At 46.2% G+C, this 20,975-nt stretch overlaps 1 protein-coding gene across 2 annotated transcripts in view; it reads right to left on the bottom strand.

Annotated features, from left to right (window-relative positions):
- Positions 1–12,838: 12,838 nt before the first annotated feature.
- Positions 12,839–20,975, bottom strand: part of Ext2 (exostosin glycosyltransferase 2) — a 143,154-nt gene continuing 135,017 nt past the window's right edge. For both annotated transcript variants that reach the window (XM_013352730.2, XM_005364121.3), the window contains exons 12-14: positions 19,897–20,025; positions 18,565–18,647; positions 12,839–13,535 (exon numbers count right to left, since the gene is read on the bottom strand). In XM_013352730.2, the coding sequence (XP_013208184.1) occupies positions 13,397–13,535; positions 18,565–18,647; positions 19,897–20,025 (351 nt within the window). In that variant the 3' untranslated portion in view covers positions 12,839–13,396. The remainder of the gene's footprint in view (positions 13,536–18,564; positions 18,648–19,896; positions 20,026–20,975) is intronic.

The following is a 20,975-nucleotide window of genomic DNA, read 5'->3' as shown; positions in this document are numbered from 1 at the left end:
AAGGCACACGCATGTGCTTATACGGTGATGTTGCAAAGGGGCACAAAGGATGGTGACTGTTGAGAGCTTTTCTTCCCAGTTCCTCCTTCCAACTGTCTGAACTCTCAGACATACCTTAGACTTGCTGCCTGTGGGGAGGGAACTTGGTGTAACACAGATGTGTTTAGGTGGACCTGGAAACTTTAGAAATGACAGCTGACACACATTAGGGCTGAGGGACACAACAGCATCTGATCTCTTACCCCGTCACAGAACAGCTACTGAGGCAGAGGCAGGAAAAGAGCCACATGCACTTGGAAACCATCGAGTGCTGTTTCTACCACCCATCTCTGCTTCTTCCTTGGGAGTTAGGCACTTGAATATGAGTCCAGACAAGGGCTGTTTCTCCAGGGAAGTCTGGCTTGTGAGAAGCTGGCTAGGTCATACTTCCCTGGTGACTGAAGGAATTCATTTCAGAGACTGGTGCCTCTCAATACAGGGATCTCTCAGTCGCCATGGGGTATTGTCTCCAGGACCTCTGGATACCCAAATCCAAGATGTTCAAGTCCCTTCTATACAATGGTGCAGCCGCTCCCCATCTACTTTGACCATCTCTGTATCCTTAGCAATACACAGTACAGCAGGAATGCCAGGTACACGGTGTTAAACTGATAAGATGAAGTTAGCACATGCTCAGTAGTGAGGCAAACCTCCTTTAATATGTTTGTCCCTCTGTTGAATCTGCAGACAAGCAATCTGAGACCATGAGGGTATTGACTTTACTCTCGGGGAAGGGGGAGGCTGCTGTTGACTATGGCTCCAGCCCCCTGTCTGGCTCCCCAGCTCTACTCACTGTCCTTCAAACTATCAGACCTTTCATTTGTCACCATCGTTGGGATTGCTATGCTTCTGCCCAGAATCCTCTGTCCCCTCCTGGCTTTCTTGCACTAGGAGATGTCCCACTGATCCTGTGCATTTCTTTCAGACAAGGCCTCTGTGGGTCTCTGTTTAGTGCTTTCCGGGAGCTGTGTGCAGGTTCTGAGGGAGTGAAATGAGGCTTGGAGCTGAGTCAGGCTTGGGGAGGAAGGTAAGAGGAGAGTCAGAACACTTTCTGTCTAGCCACAATGGGCTGGGAATGCAGCTCAGTTGGTGCGGCGGTTCCCTGGAATGCATGAGCCCTGGAATTCATCTGCATAAGAGATGACACAGGCCTGCAATCCCGGCATTTGGGAGGTGGAGGCAGGAAGATTGCAAGTTCAAGGTCATCATCAGCTAGACAGCAAGTTTAAGGCCAGCCTGGGTCACGTGAGACCCTGGAGAGAGAAGGAAGGAAAGAAGGAAGGAGAACAAGCTAGGGAGAAAGACAGGGTGTGTGTGTGGGGGAAGCTGACTCAGGCTTCTGGAGAACAACTTGTAGTGAGTGAACTCAGCCTCAGCTTGACCGTGAACCCTGCTGTGTTCCTCAGGAATCTAGCACATCTGTAAAAAGCCGTAACATGACAGGGGATCTGTCCCATTCTTTATTTCTCCTGGGGTCAAGCCAGCCCAAGGCTAGCTTCCCATGACAGTGCAACAAGTTCTGGCCCAGCAGCCTTCATCTTGGAGCCTCTCCACTTAGTCTTGGGCTCAAACCCCATGTTTCAGTCTCCCTTAGATAACCTTTGTGCCCCCCACTCTCCACCCTGCAAAGCGGTTTTTCCTGCCTCAGTGCCAAGCCTGGCCAAAGCTGTTTTTGCCCTGTGCCCCTACCTTGCTATAAGAAACGCTGCCAACCCCGGCCACCATGAGTGGGTTGGTCCCCAGACAGCAGGATGCTTGCTGTGCTGTAGAGAGTGGAGTGGGGGCTAGGGGCGGAGCTCATCCTCCCATGGCTCAGATTTGCATGCTCAGCAGCTAAGGAACAATGGACCCTCCACAAATAGCACAAATAGCAAGCTCCCCCCAAATAGGGCTGATTACAGCCCCTCTACATGTTCGTGGAGAGAAGATGGAAGCTGGCACCAGAAGACAATGGGGTGTGAGAGTTGAAATTTTCCCAGGAATTCTGTGTGATTCCAAACAGATTTTTTTTTTCTTTTTAGCTCAACACAGACCAACAGGCTCGAGGAAGGGCAAGCTTGCACAGGGAGCTTGGCTTTATGGCCATGTGCACAACATGTGTTAAGGTGTCGCCTTGGCTGGTGGGGAGCAAATCCACTGTGGTGCCTGCACGGGATCTCCTTGGAGCCCTTCAGGACATGATTCTTAGATGTTCCAGGATGGGGGGGGGCAGTGCTCTTGCCAAGTCTTCTGGGATTTTTTTAAATTTTTTTCACAAGTCCCCTCCCCTTCTCTTCTCTGTTCTGTACCTACAATGTATCTCTACTATTCCCAAGCTCTTTATGAAAAGTACTAGGCCCATGCATACCATGAAATGAGAGACAAATGAAGGTGAGAGAGATGGAGACAGGCATACAAAGATGGTTGAGAGGATGGGGAAGGATGGACTGTGGAAGCCTGCATCTCCTCTCCTACAGATTTGCAGGGAGAGCCCTGTTCTGAGGAGAGAAGGGAAACTACAGGAAGTCACAAGTGACTGAGGTCAGAGCTGGTCTTAAAGATGGTCTACTCTGCTACTGCAGGCCAGACACTAAGATGCTTCTGGTGCATGTCCTGCCCTCCACTGATAAAGCAGAGACACAGCTCTCTGATCCTCTCACAAGGCAATTACAGAGTCCAAGAATTAAAGGGTTTGACATAGTGAAGCGCTGGAGAGACAGGCAACACTATGCACACAAGAGCTTTCTGCCACTCAAGTGGCTAAGGGCACGACAGCAAACATGGGGGGACTGTCACCAAGTGTGTCAGCAGACTATGATGTATTTCTGGGTGACTAAAGTGCAGTATTTGATCTTCGTGGGATGTCATAACTAAGTCCCACACTTGGTGCAGCTTAAACAACAGACACTCAGTTCCTCATAGCAGCAGAGGTTGGGGCCCTGGCTCATGGAACCGGAGTGGTCTATCTCCAGTTTGCAGATAGATGACTTCTCTTGGTGTCCTCTATACAGTCATGTGGAGTAACATGGCTTGCTGACAGATGACCCTGCCCTCATGCCTTTTTCATAGATGCTCTCTCCAAACACAGTGGCACTGGATGGTGGCAGTGGGGGGTGGAGTTTGTGTGTCAGGGTTTCTGTAAGTGAACAAGGGGTAGAATTCAGTTAATAACAAGCAGTGTGGCTCTTGTGTTATGTGGTGAGGGACAGGGATACACAAGAACAAGTGGGTGAGCATTACTAGAGGGTCTCAGAATCCCAGTGAGTTCCAAGACACTGACTTGTGAAGACTCATTAAGCAGAGAGGGCAGAGAGGATGGGCTCCCAACTCTGCTTTGTAAACTGTAGGCGTCAGTCTAATTGGATTATGGGACACACAGTGTCCCTTCTGGGTGGAAGGGGGCTTCCAACAGAGCCTGGTGGGTAAATCAGCAATAGAATGGAGACTTGCCCCAAGCATGAATGGTCGGTCCCATGCCATGGTCTTGGAGTTGGGATAGAAAGAGACTGAAATTCCTCTTTGGCATGCACTGACTCACACAACTGGTGGGACTCTTGAGTGACATAGTCTTCTTACTGGATGAAATGATCTGATCCTGGAAAGCAGAAGTTGTCTTTTATTTCTTTTCTTAGTTTGTGACTGTTGCCGTAACAAAATGCAATTTATAAAGAAGAGGGATTGACAATAATAGAGATTGGGAGTTCAAGTTCAAGGTGGGAACAGCCTTGGGGGCTAGTGTGGCACCTTCCATGGTAGGAAGGCAAATGGGCCTCTCTTGGTTCTCTTCTATAACAGCATTAAATCATACTCACCTCCCACTTGCCTGGTGGCTGGAGACTCTTTAGTAGTCTAGAATGGGGACCCAAAGCCATTTGCTTTCTGATGCCCATCATCTGTATCATGCCTCTGCTTCCCTTGAAGAGCTGAGGCCTTGTTTACCCGGCCTTGTTTACCCTCACAAGGAACAAGCTCTGCTTTAAAAATTTCCCATGGATGTCTACTCTGCGCACTCAGGGCTTAGCCTACTCTTCTTCATCTGGTTCCTCAGAAAGCTCAAAGGGCTTTAAACCTTTCCTTTCTAGTTGAAGTAATTTAAGCCAGGTCTGCCTCTTGGCATGCTGCTCACAGGTCTGGTACTTTTGATCTTTACTCAGTTCAGGTTCTTTTCTTTGGGTCTCTATCAACCCAGGTATTATTTGGATATATATTATTTAATCTTCAACTACTGGGAGTTTTCTCAGATATTTGCTACCAATTTCTGACTTAATTCTACTGTGTTCAGATTAATATATTTTAAATAAAAGAATTAAATAGTATTTCATTATTTGTGTGCATACACATGCATGAATGCCACAGTATGTGTGTCGAGGTCAAAGGACAAGTTGTGGGAGTTGATTCTCTCCTTCCATCATGTGGTTCAAACTGGGGTCATCAGATTTGTCAGCAAGCACTTTTATCTACCGAACCATCTCACTGGCCCAAAGAATGTATTTCTTATGTTTTCAATTTTTTTTTTAAAAAATTACTAAGGCTTACTTTTGGTGCAACACATTTGGTGTGAACATTGCATGCAACTTTGCAAGTTGGAGCTCAGCTGTGGTAGGTGAAGGATCCTACAGCTGTCTGTAAGCCAGTGTCTGAGAGTCACTCAAGTCATATTTTTCTATCAACTTGTTTCATCAATCACTGATATTGTTGAGACACACTTATGCAATTCTAAGCATTCTTTTTCCTTCTAGTTGGTTTTGCTTTCTATACTTTGAAATAATTATTACATACATTGATGTATTGAGGAATTGATAAAATTGGTCCTTTATCACTATCAATATTAAATGTTTCTCTTTCTCCCCACTTTTTAAACTCAAATGCATCTTATTTTCCTGAGAAGAGTGTGTAATTGTTCTTGCTATTTTGATTGCTGTAACAAAACACCACAGATTGTATCATTTATAAAGAGCAGAGGTATACTTCTGAAGACTGGTATCTTCTTGGCTTCTGGCAATAGGTCTTCTTGTAGCTTCATAATATAGCAGGAGGCATGTTGAATTTGCCAAGATGAATTTGCTGTTATGCTAACTCCAGATAATGAGAACTTACTTCAACGCTGGTTTTCACACATAGTAATCCCACAGCACTACCTGATGATTTCTGTAGTTTATTCATGGTGTTTAGGCCATTTACATTTAATATAATTATTGGACTGTTTGTATTTAAGGCAACCATCTTTCTGTTTGTTTTTATTTGTCTGACTTGCTCATTATTTACCTTTTCTTCTTGCTCTGCCTTTAAGCTAAGGACATTTTTGATATTTCACTTTCAGCGTTGCCTTAGCAACTATGCCTTTTAAAAGTATTTTCATTGGTTGTCTATAGTTTATGTGTTTGTAACTTATCCCAGCCAGACTTACAGACTTCTCAATTTTTCTTCCTAATCTGCCAACAAATCCTCAGACTCCTTTTCTTCCTCACCCTGGCAGTGACAGAGCAGACCCAGTGCTCAGGCCCTTTCCTACCAACTCTGACTCTTTGGATAATCTCCTCTAGTCCTACTGGTTTAAATTCCATCTATATTTTTAATTCTAAATTATCTTCTGAGAGTCAGGTATCCAACTGTTTAAATAGCACCACCTCTCAGATTCTAATAGAATTGTCTAAAATAGTACTTCTAAAGGATTTATTATTTATATTATTTATATATAGGGTGTGTATGGGGGGTGTGCATACATGTGTACATGCAAAGCCCAGAAAAAATGCAAAGATCCCCTAGATTTGGAGTTACAGGCTTGTTATGAGGGAGCTGAGATTCTGACTCTGTCAAGATTGTGCAGCAAATGCTGTTAACGGAGCAGCTGCCTCTCCAACCATGGAGGCACTCTTGATCGTTCCTTTCAATACTCCTGTCTTACTTCAGTTTGCTATTTTTCAATGAATGGCTTCACTTAGTGGATTCAGGATGAAAATCTAGGAGTTAGCTGTAAGCCTTTGTTGTTTTCACCTCCTACTTTCGATTTTTAAATAATTTAGTAGACATTTGAGCCAGTATAAGCTCTTAGCACTCATGCTTGCACCCCATTCCAGTCTGCTATCCAGCAATGTGACTCCTTCCTTCCTTCCTGCTTTCTATCAACTATTCTCTACACAGTAGTGGAAATGTTTTCTTTTAAGATGCCATTTAGATCTGACATTCTGCCTAAAATCTCCCAGGAACTTTCCTTCACACTAACACTGAGCACACAGCATTCTTTCAGCCTACACTGTCTTTACACCATTTGGCCCTGGCTCATCTCCCTATAATCACCTTCCAACATGCTCTCTCTCCCTTTGCATATGCTGAGGCCACAGCCCCTGGTTCTTGTGCTAACTCTTCTCTCAAGTCTGGTATCTTCATGGTTTGGTGCTTCTCAAGGCTTAAAGATAGGCCTAACTGTCGCCTCTAGCCACCCTTTCCAAAATACTTTCCCATACCCCAATCACCACCTGTCTCCAATACTATACCTTGTCTTCACAGTATTTATAGACATTTGAAATTATACTTTTTCGTACTTGTCAGAATGTTGGCCTACTCTAGCAGGTACGTTGTTATTTTCAATGGACCAGCCTCCTGGCAAGAACAGAATCTTACACATAATAACTCAATAAAGATTTATCAACTTAATCTATCACATCAGGTCCTTCCTTCCTTCCTTCCTTCCTTCCTTCCTTCCTTCCTTCCTTCCTTCCTTCCTTCCTTTCTTTCCTTCCTTTTCTCTTTCATTCCTTCTTCCTAATAAAGAGAATCATTAATAGTTAACAGAATAAAAACATGGTGGTGAATATTTACTTTCTCCTTCTGCTTCTCTAAAAGTGAATTAAATCTTATTGTTGGACAGTTCTCTTAATAGACTCTGAGTTCATGTTGGGAAAAACATCTCCACTGAGTGCAGACCAATCTGTCCTGAGATGAGGACAATGGTCTCAGTCCAGTGGCTAAGAAGTGAGAGGATGTGGTCACAAACTTAAATTCAAATGGACAAGGCTGGGTCCTAGTCATGGTCTCTGGTACAGCTTTGGTCCATTGTCCAAAGTTAAAGAAGCCTAAAACCTCTTCCAAGAGGTCCTCATTGGGACATCCTCTTTCCCAGGCTTCCATGTAGCAGGCACCCCAGTGAATGGATGCCGGATACACCACAGAATAGCATGAGACTGAATGGTGCTCCTATATGTGTATAATAGATTTTCATCCTTATAACTGCCAAGGAACACAAGGGAAGGAGAAAAGGACATTGGTTCTTGAATTTCCCATGTATTGGGGAAGATGGAGTTAATAAAACCCACGTTTGGCCATGTTGTCAAGATATCAAACCAAACTGGTGACAAGACCAAGGCTGTTAGTAGGGAAATTGCTGGGCCTGTATCCAGAAAGCCAGGACAGGGTACTTGGCGCAGAGTAGGCAGAAGGGAGATGAAGGTGAGTCCCACAGGATCTACCAGAGAAAGAGTATTGGAAATCCTAGAGGGGTTCTGCCACCAATGCACAATTTTCCTTAATTTCCTCAATTGTGGCTGTTATCCCCATAATGAGAAACACAACCTCACTTCTAAGCAGGCTGTGAGGCTGGCAGAAAGCTGAAACCTGAAAATCAGCAGATACAGGGCTGCGTACAGCCTTTTCTATTGAAATTAAGCCACATCCAAAACACAGGGAAAGGGCTCCAAATAGCTTCAGACAGCAGCCAGCCAGCCAGGGCCCTTACCAGGCACCGGATGGACGCTCTCCGGACTCGTCAAAAGAGGCCCAAATCAAAAGTGCTCATTTCAATAACGTAAGAAAATAAACATGGGGCTTATTTATAGCACAGGAAAGGTACTGGGGCAAAAGACTGCTCGTTTGGTAATCCACCCTGATAGGGCAGACAGGATCCAGACCCCCAGGCTCTCTGGTAACAGGGTAAGCTGGAAAGGGGACCAGAAGAAGAGCTGGCAGCCAGCATCAACAGGTACAATCTGGAAAAGACCCAGGTAAGAGAGGGAAGATGCTTGAGACATCTGCTGTCTCTGTTCTGGCAGAAGGAAGGAGAGCCTGACAGCGGACTCCCATCAATCCCTCAAGGGAAAGTGTATGGGAGCAAATAAAGGTACCTCCTAGTACCTTCATCCACTGGGTCATCACATACAGCTGGGACAGACACTGGAGTCCCACATACACCTGGGACAGACACTGGAGTCCCCACATACACCTGGGACAGACACTGGAGTCCCCACATACATCTGGGACAGATACTAGGTTCCCACATACATCTGGGACAGACACTGGAGTCCCCACATACATCTGGGACAGATACTGGAGTCCCCACATACAGCTGAGAGATCCACTGGTTCCCTACATACAGCTGGGACAGACACCAGAATCCCCACGTACAGAGGAGGCATAAGGCTGAGGTGTACATGGGATCCCAGTACCAGAATAAGGTACCCACCCAGAATAAGGGTGGGACTAAAACATAACTCCTCAGAGACTTGGCCAGTGTTGGCCTCAGGATATATGCACAGCCCCAGATCTCTGCCAGCTGCACAGCATGGAGAATAGCATAATGCCTGTCACAAGTCTGTGTGGATGTTCTTCTGGGGCCCTGGGCCAGAACTGGCTGCTCTTCATATGTGCTCCCAGAAAACCATGGTTTCTGAGTTTATCTTTGGGATAGGGGACAGCAACATCAGTTTGCAGCTGTGAAAAGGGCTCATGCTGACAACTTCTGCCAGGAAGGCTGTGTGGTGGTAAGGCCCAATGGGTGGCTCCGGTTTAAGGGACACCTCGCCCGTGTGCAGCTCCAGAGAGGTGGCACAAATTATGGAACTTGCTGAGCAAGAGTGAGGAAGCCTCTCCAGGGGTTCATCCAAGTCAGAAGACAATAAAATCCCCTGAAAGGCTGCACATCGGAGGAAACCAAATGCAGGACTGATTCTGGTCATGAGAAAGGAATCTGGCTACCCATACAGATCCCACACTTTCCCAGAGAACCTGGGGGCTACGCTAATGGAGGTTGAAGATGGCTCAGTGCATCTAAGTCTTCAGATGAACTCCCAAGAGAGGGGCCAGGCTTACAGTGCAGTAAGTCCTGCTTCCTCCTGCCCTGCCGTGGACAGCACCAGGGAGCTTCTGTCACAGTGTACTGTGGATGGGCTGGGTGGCTGCTCCAGTTCAGCTCAGAGTCTCACCTCCCAGAATGATGAGCGTTCCTGCCAGAGTCGCTCAGGAAGTAGTTAGGCATAGCTTGGGTCAGCTTGGCAGAATCCATCTTGGCCTCTCTGGGCAGCCTGTGGTAGATTCTCTGGCTGCTCCAGAAGACTACCTGGGGTCCAAGAAAGGAGGAAAACAGCCTCCAAAGAGGCCATTGCCATAAAGCAAAGAAGACCAATGGCATTGCAGTGTGGATGGGGGTTGGAGGTCTGGCTCACTTGACAGAGGTTTGTCTGAGAGGATTAAAAATTCAAGGTCACCCTCCAAGTACCTATTAAGTTGGAGGCTAGTCTGGGGTACATGAGACCTACCCCCCAAAATAAAACATCCCTCCCACAGAAGAAAAAAAAGCCACACAATGGTGCTGATGGGACCCAAGCCACAGGTGACTGGTGTGGGATATTTGTACACTGTGTGAAGATGTGTGGCTGTCACTGCTGTAATAAAAACTGACTGGCCAATAGTTAGGCAGGAGGTAAAAGCAAAACTTCCAGGGCAGAGGGAGAGAAACTGGGAAGAAGAACCTAGGCACAGAGGAGACATCGAGGAGACATGAGGAGACACAGAGGGAGTCGGACATACAGAATAAAAGGCCAAACTTTCAGAATCAACAAGAAGTCTTTGTGTTGTTGTTTGGGAGCTAGTTGTGGTACAGAGAAAGACTCATTACAGGTGATCTCTCAGTACAGTAGGGCCACAAGCTGTGGACCCAGCAGAAACCTTGATCAAATCCAATCACATCCTTAACATGACCTCTGCTTCTTGATTTTGCTTTAGCTGAAACCATCCAAGGTTCTTGACTTGATCCCCTAATCATGCTTCCTTGCTGTTTGCGGTCAGATCCTGGAAGAGACTGGAACCCAAGGATTATAAGGCAGTCCCTCAGCTGGTATGGACGGAGGAGTCTGCCTCTGCTGGGCTGCCCAGCACACTGTAGGAGAGATTCCCTTCCGCACAAACAGAACAGAACCCAGCAACTAGCTCAAAGCACTGTGTAAATTAGACAAGGCTGTGAAGCCAGGCAGTCGGGGCTAGTACATTGTAAAGAGAGATCAGCAGACCCTCACAGGGTGAAAAGAAGTCAGAGAAAAAGATGGTATTTCCATTTCAGTTTTCCAGAAAAAGGCTTTGGCCTAAACCCAAGACATGGTAAAATAAAAATTAAAAGCAAACAAACAAATCAACCAACCAATCAACCAACCAACCAAAACTAAGAGCAAGTATCTAAGTAAAATTAATCAGAAAAAATGTCTTTGCAAAGCTGCCATTCTCAGAAGGCTCGTTCCAGTCAGTCCCTGGGGAAGCAGTGGCTCAGTGCACACATCTGGGCCAGATCCAAGGTCAGTTCAGATCCCCTTCTCTATAGGCCAGTGGGCTAGAGTGCCTTCTAAAAGATGTCTTACTCTGGAACCAGCTGTTGTCTGCTGTAGGCCAGAACATGGCGTTTTAATTAGCATTATTGTTCTGCTTCTGAAACCAGGCTCTGTGGCGTCCCAATGGCAGATGGTCCTGACCCAAGCTTAGGCAAAGCTCGCTGGCTAGCTTAAGACACAAAGGGTAGGGTACAGGCCCTTGTCATTTTGGATCCAGACCACTTGCTCCATTTTCTGTCCTGTTTCTACTGAGGGAACCACCTGTCTTTCAGACAGTACCTTTGAGGCTTGTGTTGAGTTTAAGGCACAGTTCTGAACATAACACTGACTTTATATTTTACTGTAGGACCTAACCCCAGCTTTTCTGGAAATAATGGGGTACTTTGTGTGGAATGTTACTGTCTAACAATCCAACAGAGTCTATGATCCTGGGGCTCCCAACATCTAAGATTATAGTTCCTCTTCCAAATCCAAAGTTCTCTTTTTTGTTAACTAATATTTCTATGGTGTATTTGTTCCCAGGTGAGCGTACAGGTCACATGTGGGCATGGACATGTGCATATGGCATCCCTAGGCCAGCCTCTGGTGCCGTCTCTACCCTCCTTGTCTTTCTAGGCAGGGTCTTGAGTTTTTCCTGGACCGTGACTTAGTCAGGATGGCTGGCCAGCACTCAGGGATTCTCCCCTGCAAAGGGAGTGCTAGCATGACTGCCATACCTGGCCTTTCTACATGGGTTTTGGGGACTGAACTCAGGTCTGCATGCTTGTGCTAAGGGCACTTTATCAAGTACTCAACCCCTTCAGTTAAAAAAAAATATGGATGTGTATCTGTGTGATAGTTCAGGCAAATATGTCCTGTGGTGCATGTGTGGTCAGGAGACAACTCTTACAGTTGGATCTTTCCTGCAGTAGCCAGACGGAGGGTGATGTCACATAAGCCCCCCATAAGCACAGTCCCGGGCTCTCTACAAGGATTTCAATGTGTCTCCCCCTCCCGCACCCCCCATTCTGGAAACAGGATGGTGACCCCTTAAAAATAGAGACACATAATATTGCAACTTCAAGGATATGGGTAGCAAAAGAAACCCTCCAGTGTTGTGCGTGTGATACCATAAAACTTCCTGAAGTTCATGCAGCAACGCACAGCTGGAGTGTGTATCTGCAACATGTGCCTAGTCTATTCCACCAGCCCCAGATGAACTTCCTAGACCTCGACCTCCACTTCTGCTGCGGCAGAAAGCTTCCTCTGGCCTCTCCATTGGTGGGAATGTACATGAGTGAACTTTCTAACAAACTCATTTACTCTGTGTGTGAGCATGCGCGTGGGCGCACATGCACGGATACATGTCTGTGTGAGTATGAGTGCATACATGCTACAGTATGCTATGAAAGTCAGAGGAAACTTACAGGGGTGGGTTCCTTCCTTCCATTTCCTGTTCTGCAGCTTGAGCTCAGGTCATCAGGCTTGTGTAGAAAACACGTTTACCTGCTGAGCCATCGTGCTAGCTTCAAAATGACATAGGACCACTGGATAGGTCAGTGTTCACCACACTGCTCAACAGAACAATGGGTGGCGTGAGCGATGATGACTGGCGTACAACAAGGTTTCTGTAATTATATCCATATTCTAAGCAAATTGTTATGTATTTTGTGTTCTGGGGACATATGTTATGGCTAAAGCCCAAACTGTGGCTAATCTTAATATTAGACCCAGATAAATCTGTTTCAAATCTATAACATTTAACATTTGCCAGAGTAGATTTGTTCATCAACTAGGCTTAAAGAGGTATAATTCACACATGTGCAGTATTAGGAAATGCTGAAATGTAATGATTTAAATATACCAGCAACTGCTGGGATATGGTTGCTATGGCAGTATTTAACGTTAGCCAGAACCCCTTGGCCAATGTTATAGCCACAGCAAAAGAACGAGGATCCTGGGCATCCCCTTGGGGTGGGGGGTCACAATGCCCTTAGCTCCTACAACATGGTAGCAGCTAGAATGACTCCAGGGTGGCAGTCAGAGGACACTTATTTCCCTGAGTATACCTTGAAATATCCAGACCTAGGGCTAAGGACACCTCTGATGGACTTATCTTAGGATAAGTCTTAGGATGTTCCCATAAACACATACTTGATGCACATGGAGCTGGGTGTCCTTCCTGGCTGCATCTTCTCAGATGGCTGTCAGAACAGAAGGTTGGGTTATATGCACAGAACAAGGACTATGCATTCTAGACAGAAGAAAAAGGAATAAAAAATAATTTTAATATCAAAAAGCCACAACAAGGAGTTGTTTGGGTACTGTCAGGACATTTCTTGGCAGCCTGTGCTCTTCTGCTATGTACGCAGGACTGTAACTCAGGTCCAAGCCTAGTTCTCACCCTCAGCAGTATTGGGATCTGCAGCACGTTTTAGGCTTGGCTATTCCTCCAGATTCTGCTGTCGTGAAATAACTGCATTCCTCTGCTGTGACTCCTGGATCTGAAACTGTGGACAGTCATCACAGCCCTCTCCTCTAAGGCAACTGAAGGGCCAGAGAGCTGGTAAACTGGGTCTGCAAGCCAAAACCGATACTCTGGGCTCAAAACTGCAGCTAGTCCCTGAGACTTCCTTCCTTTGGCATTTCCAGAGAGTCCATCGGAGATGGGAGGACAAAGCAAGCTGCACAGTTCAAGAGGCTCCAGTGTGTTTGGGGAAGTTTGACCCAGGCTGTCCTTCTCTACCCCACAGTGAGTGCTGCAGGGCCTAGCTGGGTTCCTCCACAGTCCTGGCTCATTGTGGCAAGCTTCATAAGCTGCCAATGTTGGGGAAGCTCTTCAGTTTCTCTGGGAAGTCGTCTTTGTAGAGCACTGGGTCAGCACGGTGCTCCACCACCTTGAGGGGCATGGTCCCAAAGACAGAAGCAAACTTATTGATGCATTCAGACCTGAGGGTACAAGCAGAATGGAAGTGATTAGCTGCTGAGAGACAGCAAAGCCCAACATAGCCACTGTCCACAAGAGAACTGAAAGGCGCTGAAAGGGTACCTAGCCCATTGCTGGGCTCTGCAAAGGGCTGTGATGGAAAGCAAGATGATGGGAGATCCCTGGCTCTGTATGGAGGGAGAAAGTGAATAGGGGATGTTGTCTGCAGGCTTGCAGGTCAGGACACCTGCCCCTCCCCCTCAAATTCCAGTCATTTTTCCAGCACTAGCAGGCCTCAAACCCAGGTGGATTAGCTCCAGCAATCCTTAACCCCATCTCTGCCAGTTATAGGGAAGGAGGATAAAGGAAAGAAAAAAAGGCTCTGCTTGCTTAAACTGAAGAGGTGGATGTAAGGGTCCTATCCATGCAAGGCAGAGGAGTAGAGGGACTGGTGACTCCAAATTTCAAGAAATGAGCATTTAACTCCCCGGCACTCACAGATGTTCTGTACATATCCAGCCATAAGCACTGCTCTGCTGACACAGCCAGAGCCCACAGAGGGCTTTCTGCATAACTGGTGTGATTTTTGCTACTCCCACACTAGAATTGGGAGCAAGAGCAACTTGGTGACAAGAGCTGAACATTGTGAAGCAGAGCCTCCTCTGTGCTTCTTGCAGCTGAACTTTCCTTCAGAAGAAAGGGTCAGGCCCTTAATAGGAATGGCTCAGGTCAGTCAGGCCAACTGAGTGTGACAGCTGGGTGATGAGGGTGTCAGCACCAGGCCAGAGGGGAAAAGCAGCCTGGGAAAAGCCCTTTTGAAGCTGGGGCCCAGAAGGATGGATTTCAGAGGGTCAGTGCCTTCTGGGCAGCTGCCGGAGAGCTACGGAGGAAGCTTGATGAGAGAGTGGTCACAGGGCAGTAGCCAGCTCCAAGTGCTCACAGTCACCTCTCCATCTCCAGATACCCCATAAGCTGCTTCCAAAATGTGTAGACAGAGAAGAGCTCCGGGCTCAGGAAGGTGTCTGTTAGTGAAGGCCACCATCGCCAGGTCTTCCGTCCTTGTTGCATTTCCGAAGAGCTTGCACACTGCACCACGGACTTTTGGTCACTAACGTCAACAGATCGACCCACACCACAAAGAAGTGACACTCGCTCACGATAGCCCAGTTTCTAGTGGGAAGGCTGAGACACTAAGAGGCTGATGTGTAAAAGCTTACTAACTAAATAAATAAATTTGAAAAATGTGCCAGAGCCAGAGCCAAACCCAGGGTTTCCAGCTCCTGAGACCAAAGTCTGAGTGACAAGACACAAATCTACTCATTAACCTGTGTGGCCACAACACCAGAGCCCCTGTTCTGTGCCAGGTAATTTACCTCCACATCTCACTGATTTCTACTCTTTCCCATCCTCATCTCTCCTGCACAAGGCCTGAGTTTATATTAGCCTCATGCTAGATTCAGAGAGGTTAAGTTGCCCAAGAAGGATGATTCGCAGTGCTGGAACTGGGATTCCTTCATTGGCTGGGATGTAAATGAACACGGCTGGGTCCAACCTGCATCACAGGTTTTCAGGCCTATATTTAGTTCTGTATCTAGCAGGCTATACAGTGCTTGGTACAAAGACTGCCATAACTGTTCACGAGCTTATGAATGGACACTATAATTTGAAATGTAATGGAAAAACTGAAGTTCAGGTAAGATAAGCCAATTTCTTAGGTTGGATTCCTAACTGGACATAAAATGCTGCTTTAAGTCAATATTGTCTGTCATGGCGTCCTTGGCAATGACACTCGTCAAAGAGAACGAAACTTCTTCTGGTGCTTTAAGAACTAGCAGCCCCTGGAAACAGACTTGAAGGAGTAAAAGCTACTTTCCTTCTCAGATGACAGTTCTGATCCCAGACTCCAAATCTACGACTAAATAAGCAGACTGAACCCCAGGCCCCAATAAAAGGTCCAAGGATGGTGGAGCAGTTTCATCTTCCACCAGAAGACGGGACAATGGGTAAGCAGACAAGCGCAGGGCTCTACAGTGAACTGTCTCCTGGGCTCTCTTCCTTCCTCCAGCCTAAGTGCCTGATTTCTCAAGTCAGGGCTCCAACCTTTACCCATGAAGCTTTGTTCATAGCCAGTGTATTTTCAAATGTGTCTCCTGCCCCTCTATGAATCTCCCAAGTGGATGGCTTGTATTTCCCAGCGGCCCTTGGTCACCAAAACTCACTCTTTATGACCTGGCTTAGTTACTTCATGCTGTCAACTTTTGGGTCTCCACTAAGCAGGTCTGTTTGTCCCTGGCAGCTTTCTCACTCCAGCTCTGCACACCCTGTCTTTCTTCTATCTCGCCAGGAGACTTCTGGCTTCACTTACTGTCTCCCAAATGTAGGAATGTCTCCCTTCTTCCCTTGGATTTTCTTAAGTCCACTGCTCTGTCTGGGGAGCTACCTTCCATACATCTTCATTCCCACTGGCCCGCGCAGAGGGCAAGCTCTCAGGGCCATACATCCTACTGATGTCATCCATGATTAAAATCTCCTGCCTACATCCACTGCCTTGTTCAAGGACAAGCACTCACCAACTGCTCACCCCTCCCCTGTATTGTTTGCACTGTGAAAGGTCCTGCCATTTTTCTTGACTCAAAAACCCAAGTTATTTCTGTAACTTCTTTCCCCACAGCCTCTCCACACCTATCAAGGTGGCAACAAAACTCTGGCATGTCTTCCTTAGGACAATTGTGGGCATTTTCACTTGTGCCTTTCTGTGTAGGTTCAGGCTGGTCATCCTTCTCCCGTCTCTTCAATATTCTTTCCATAATAAGGACTGCTTTAAACGAGTCTTAGATCAATTCCTTGAACAGGTTAGTCAGCTTTTTAAATCCTTGATGGCTTCTCAGAGTCTGAAGGAAAAACCTAAGCTCTTTAATTGGGGATTCAACCTGGCTCAAAGTAAATTTCTTTATGCCAAAATAACTTTGAACTTGCTGACCTGGCCTCACAGTTTCCATTCCTCTGACCTGCTCATCCTACTCGGAAGATGAAGTCCTGGAGATTTTTAAAAATTTTTAAATTTATTTAAATTTTAATTATTTTTATTTTATGTGCATTGGTATTTTGCCTGCATGCATGCCTGTGTGAAGGTGTTACGGACTCCTGTAAGCTGCCATGTAGTTATTAGAAACTGAACCCAGGTCCTCTGGAAGGGTAGCCAGTGCTCTTAACTACTGAGCCATCTCTCCAGCTCCCCTGGTGATTTTTTAAAAAAAACATTTGTATGCATATATGTTTGTATGTATGTGTGTATGCCACGTGAGTGCAGATGCCTGTCAAGGCTAGAAGAGGGTACTTAGTCTCTGAAGCTGGAGTTGGTTGTGGGGAACTGAACTTGGGTCATCTGGAAAAGCAGCAAGTTCTCTTAACCACTAAGCCTTATCTCCAGCCCCTGGTGATTTGCAAAGCCTCCTTTCCATGCTACCACTTTTAACAAAATTGTTCTGAATAATCCACCCAATAAGAACGTTTCTTTCTTGCCTCTTGTTAATATAAACTGTACTTTCCTAAGGGGATGCACCACAAACAGCCCCAGATTAGGCTTTGTAGACATATAAATATATACACTCCTGCTGTGCACAGCCACTGCTGGGAAAGAGGAAGCACTAGGCTCTGAAAGAACTGTAAACTGTAAGAGCTTCACAGTGTTCCTGAAGCAGCCTCCATAGCTCTCTGCTCAAGGCATCTTAACCATCTTCCCAAGTGTTCTGGCCCTGCCTTTAGCACAGCTTTAACCCCACCATGAACTTGAAGGTTGTCATCAGGTCAGCTTTCTTCCCTCCGCTGTACTGTAACCTCCACGTTAACTCTGCCCGCAACTACTTGCCTCAATGCTATGAATTCTCCCCAGTACTGGGAGTAAGGTAGGTTTTAATAACCATTTCATCTACTCTGGTAGAATTACAACCGGGGCCTTTTCCCAATGAGCTATGGTAGATAATTAATTCTGCCATACTTAACAGCATTTGCAGTGTTACAGGGGACATTAATATATGATTTCACGTCGACTGTGTCAATGGCTTTTGAGTAAGCTATCTGTATGAGGGAGCTAAGGACGTTATTTAGAGTTAAAGAAACAAAATATCACAGAAGAACCCAAGACCAGATGAAAGGGTTGGGAGGATTTTCTTGTGGTTATGGACTTCAGGAATGAACTCTGTCAGAGAAGCACATGCAACTTGGGAAGCTGAGCAAAGGCTGCAGCCACATTCTTGGAGCACACTTGGGTCCCTTGACGACTGAGCTAACAGATGTTAGAGCTCATGGGCCCGCGTATGGAGGGGCTTCTAGAAGAAGTCAGATGGATCCAGGCACTCTGAAGGCTGGGGACCAAGAGGGTCTAGTGCAGATCCAAGTGGTCATGAAGAAAAGATACCCATGACAGAATTCTTAGGATTCCTAGCCCAGGTGACATGACACACTCACGTGACTGCTGAGGAACTAACAGAATGGTTCAGAGTCACCCTGTTGTTCCAGTCTTCAGAGCCCGGCAGGTGGCATAGCAGGGACAGTGGAAACATTTTGTCTCTGCTGGGCTGGGATTAATTCTTTCAAATCAAGCATTACTGTAACATGGAACTATTACCCTGAGAAACTAGCCAGTGTTTCCTTGGAGTCAGCTCACTTCCATGCAAGTGACTACAGACAGTCACTCAGTCCACACAAAGGATCTGGCTTCTACAGCTTAAGGCCAGCTATATTTTTTCAGAACCTTCCAGCCATTACAAATTGAGTGAGGAGCATCCCAAATTAATTCACTGGATGACCTGGGTTTGAACTAACTCAATTCCCACAGTGCAAAAGGACCAGCCAGGACTGGCTCCAGGACAGGCTCCAAAGCCACAAAGAAATCCTGTCTCGAAAAACCAAAAAAAAAAAAAAAAAAAAAAAAAAAGGAGGTGACTGGCTACCAGCTGCTATCCTTGTATCTCTAACACAGGCCCATAAACAGGCCCAGGCAGGAAGTGGGAATGGAGACTAGGGTGGACCTCTGTTCAGAGATGTACTCACCTCTCCACCATGTGAGTCTGGTCGAGTGAGAGCCCATCGATGGCCGTGCACTCAGGACACTTGAACTTCTTTCTTGGGGTTACCTGCCAAAGAACACGAAACACATGGCTGTCAGTGCCCAGGACTATAAAGTCACTCTATGATGCCACTCTGCAGGCTTCTGTGCAGGGATATATATATATATATCCATATATATATGCAGGATATATATATACCTGTGCACCCTGTGCATGTATGCACACATGCACATGCGCACACACCTCAGCATTCCTCCATTCAATCTGTGCTGCCTCAGCCAAGGACAGAACTCCCAAGGGCCCAATAAAAGCAGCTTGGAGGGCTTTTGCCTTCTGTAACTGGAAAGAAGCCGTGATGACAAGCTCCTTAATTCCTGTTTAATGACTGTTTTCTCACTGCCAAGGTCCTTGTATAAACACCATTTGTTCTTGCAGTCATGTGGGCAGTGAAATACAGCCTCCCACAACTTGCAGTCTAACCTTGGTCCCAACAGGCAGCCTCTCTCCTTCTCTTCTAAGGCCCAGAGCTAGAGCAGCACCTCTGCTGAAGATGCCAGTTCATTTCCCAGTTTCCTTGGTCAGGAAAATAACTATACAGCCCACGTCCTAATTCTTCTTCCCTGACTCCTTTAACACTCACTGCCAAGCCTGAGACTCTGGGTGATCCTTCTAGCAAAGCCAGGGAGGCTGCTATGAAGATGAGTAAATGGGGAGGGAAGGGAGAATAACACCAACCAGGGCAATGTCGAGACTCCCAGACTCCACCCATATCAAGCAGTCACAGCTAACCACACGTTAAAGAAGAAATGCAAGGTCTGTGGTCCCTGGAAAGCAGCCCCCACAATTTACACTTTCCATTTTTCTTGAAATCCTTTGCTTTGAGTCCTGGGGCACATGACGGGGACTCAGTGAGACGCCATCCAAGCTGCCAGCCTAAACTCCGATGATGGTGACGCTTCCAGGCTGCGAAGCCTCTGGCACTACCCAATTTCACATGGAATTCTAATAGCCCACAAGTGGGCTTATACTACTGATCTATAACTTGGGCTCTGATTTGAACATAGTGTTTCAAGAATAAATACATATTTTCAGGTCCAAAGACCTTGTTTTTTTTTTTTTAGCTTTTAGTATTTTGTCATAAGTATTTTAAAATACTGGTAGTTGGATCTTTAAAGCCAAAGATTAGGACAATTGCATAAGCACTCTACTCTCTGTACAGAAAGCAGTACCTATTTACTGTTCCAACAGCTTCCCTGGGCCAGGGAACAATACTGGGCTCCAGACAGCCAAGCAAGGGGGTGGCACAGACTCTCACCTTAATGACAGCTTTCCCTGTAACGTTGGCCACCAGGAAATTCATGGCAATATCTTCACAGTTCATGTGAGCATCCACCCAGTTCTTGATGTCCCCAGGCATTTTGTAGGTATACAGGTAATTAAAATACTGTCACATGAGACAAAAAAAGAAGAAATAAAGAATAGTAATTCTCCCTGGCTGGAATATCAAGGGTAACTTGGTGGTACAAGGAGAAAATTAATCACAAGACTTGACTAGGCAAAAGGAGGTTAAGTGGCCTAGCGCCTTTAAAATGGGCTGGTACTGTGCACCGTGGGATACTATGTCACACACACACATCACTAAAAAAAATTAAAATGGTAGGTATGTGCTTTTCATTTCTTAAGTTACGATTTACTTTAATGCAGACTCCTGGATAAGTGACAGGGGCAGATGGACGGCAGCAGGCATGGCAAGCTTACCTTCTTAAGAGTCCCTTTAAAGTGTAACATTCAATAAATGCAAAATAGAAAGTAAGAGAAATATTTTCATTGTCTTCCTATTAATAAAAAGTGTGAGCCAAACATCCAAGTGGTCATGAGAACGATTGCTCCAGCAAGTCTTTCTGTGGGCCACGCCATGAGCTAAGAGTGAAAGCATATGCTTACAGAAGCCAAACAAGGGAGAGGCAAACCTGAAATTACCATAAACTCCATGAGTAAACTAGAAACTAACAGGTCAAAGCTAAGTGGTCACATGTGGAGGTGTGTTCCCCTAGTCCCAGCACTTGGGAGCCTGAAGCAGGAAGATTGTGAGTTCAAAGCCAGCCTGGGGACCTAGGAAGATCCTGCCTCTAAAAGCAAATGTCTGAACATGTAGATAAGCATGTACAATCATGATAAACTCCCAAAGCTATCAACAGTAGTCTGTTTTGTTTGTTTTACTGAGACCAAAACCTCTATCTTGACCTAGAATCTCAGAAAAGTGGAAGCAGCAAAGACGAGCTGACAGCCAGCCAGAGAGCAGGCTGGCAGAGCGCTCTACACATTAACTCTGCGACGGCCGAGTCAGGGAGACTGCAGGGCTGAGGGCAACACTCTAAAATCAAAAGCATAGCC

Source organism: Microtus ochrogaster (assembly GCF_000317375.1).
Source record: "Microtus ochrogaster isolate Prairie Vole_2 chromosome 14 unlocalized genomic scaffold, MicOch1.0 chr14_random_1, whole genome shotgun sequence".
NCBI lineage: Eukaryota > Metazoa > Chordata > Mammalia > Rodentia > Cricetidae > Microtus > Microtus ochrogaster.
The sequence above is the reverse complement of the archived record's forward strand: the minus strand, read 5'-3'. Positions and strand labels throughout refer to the sequence as shown.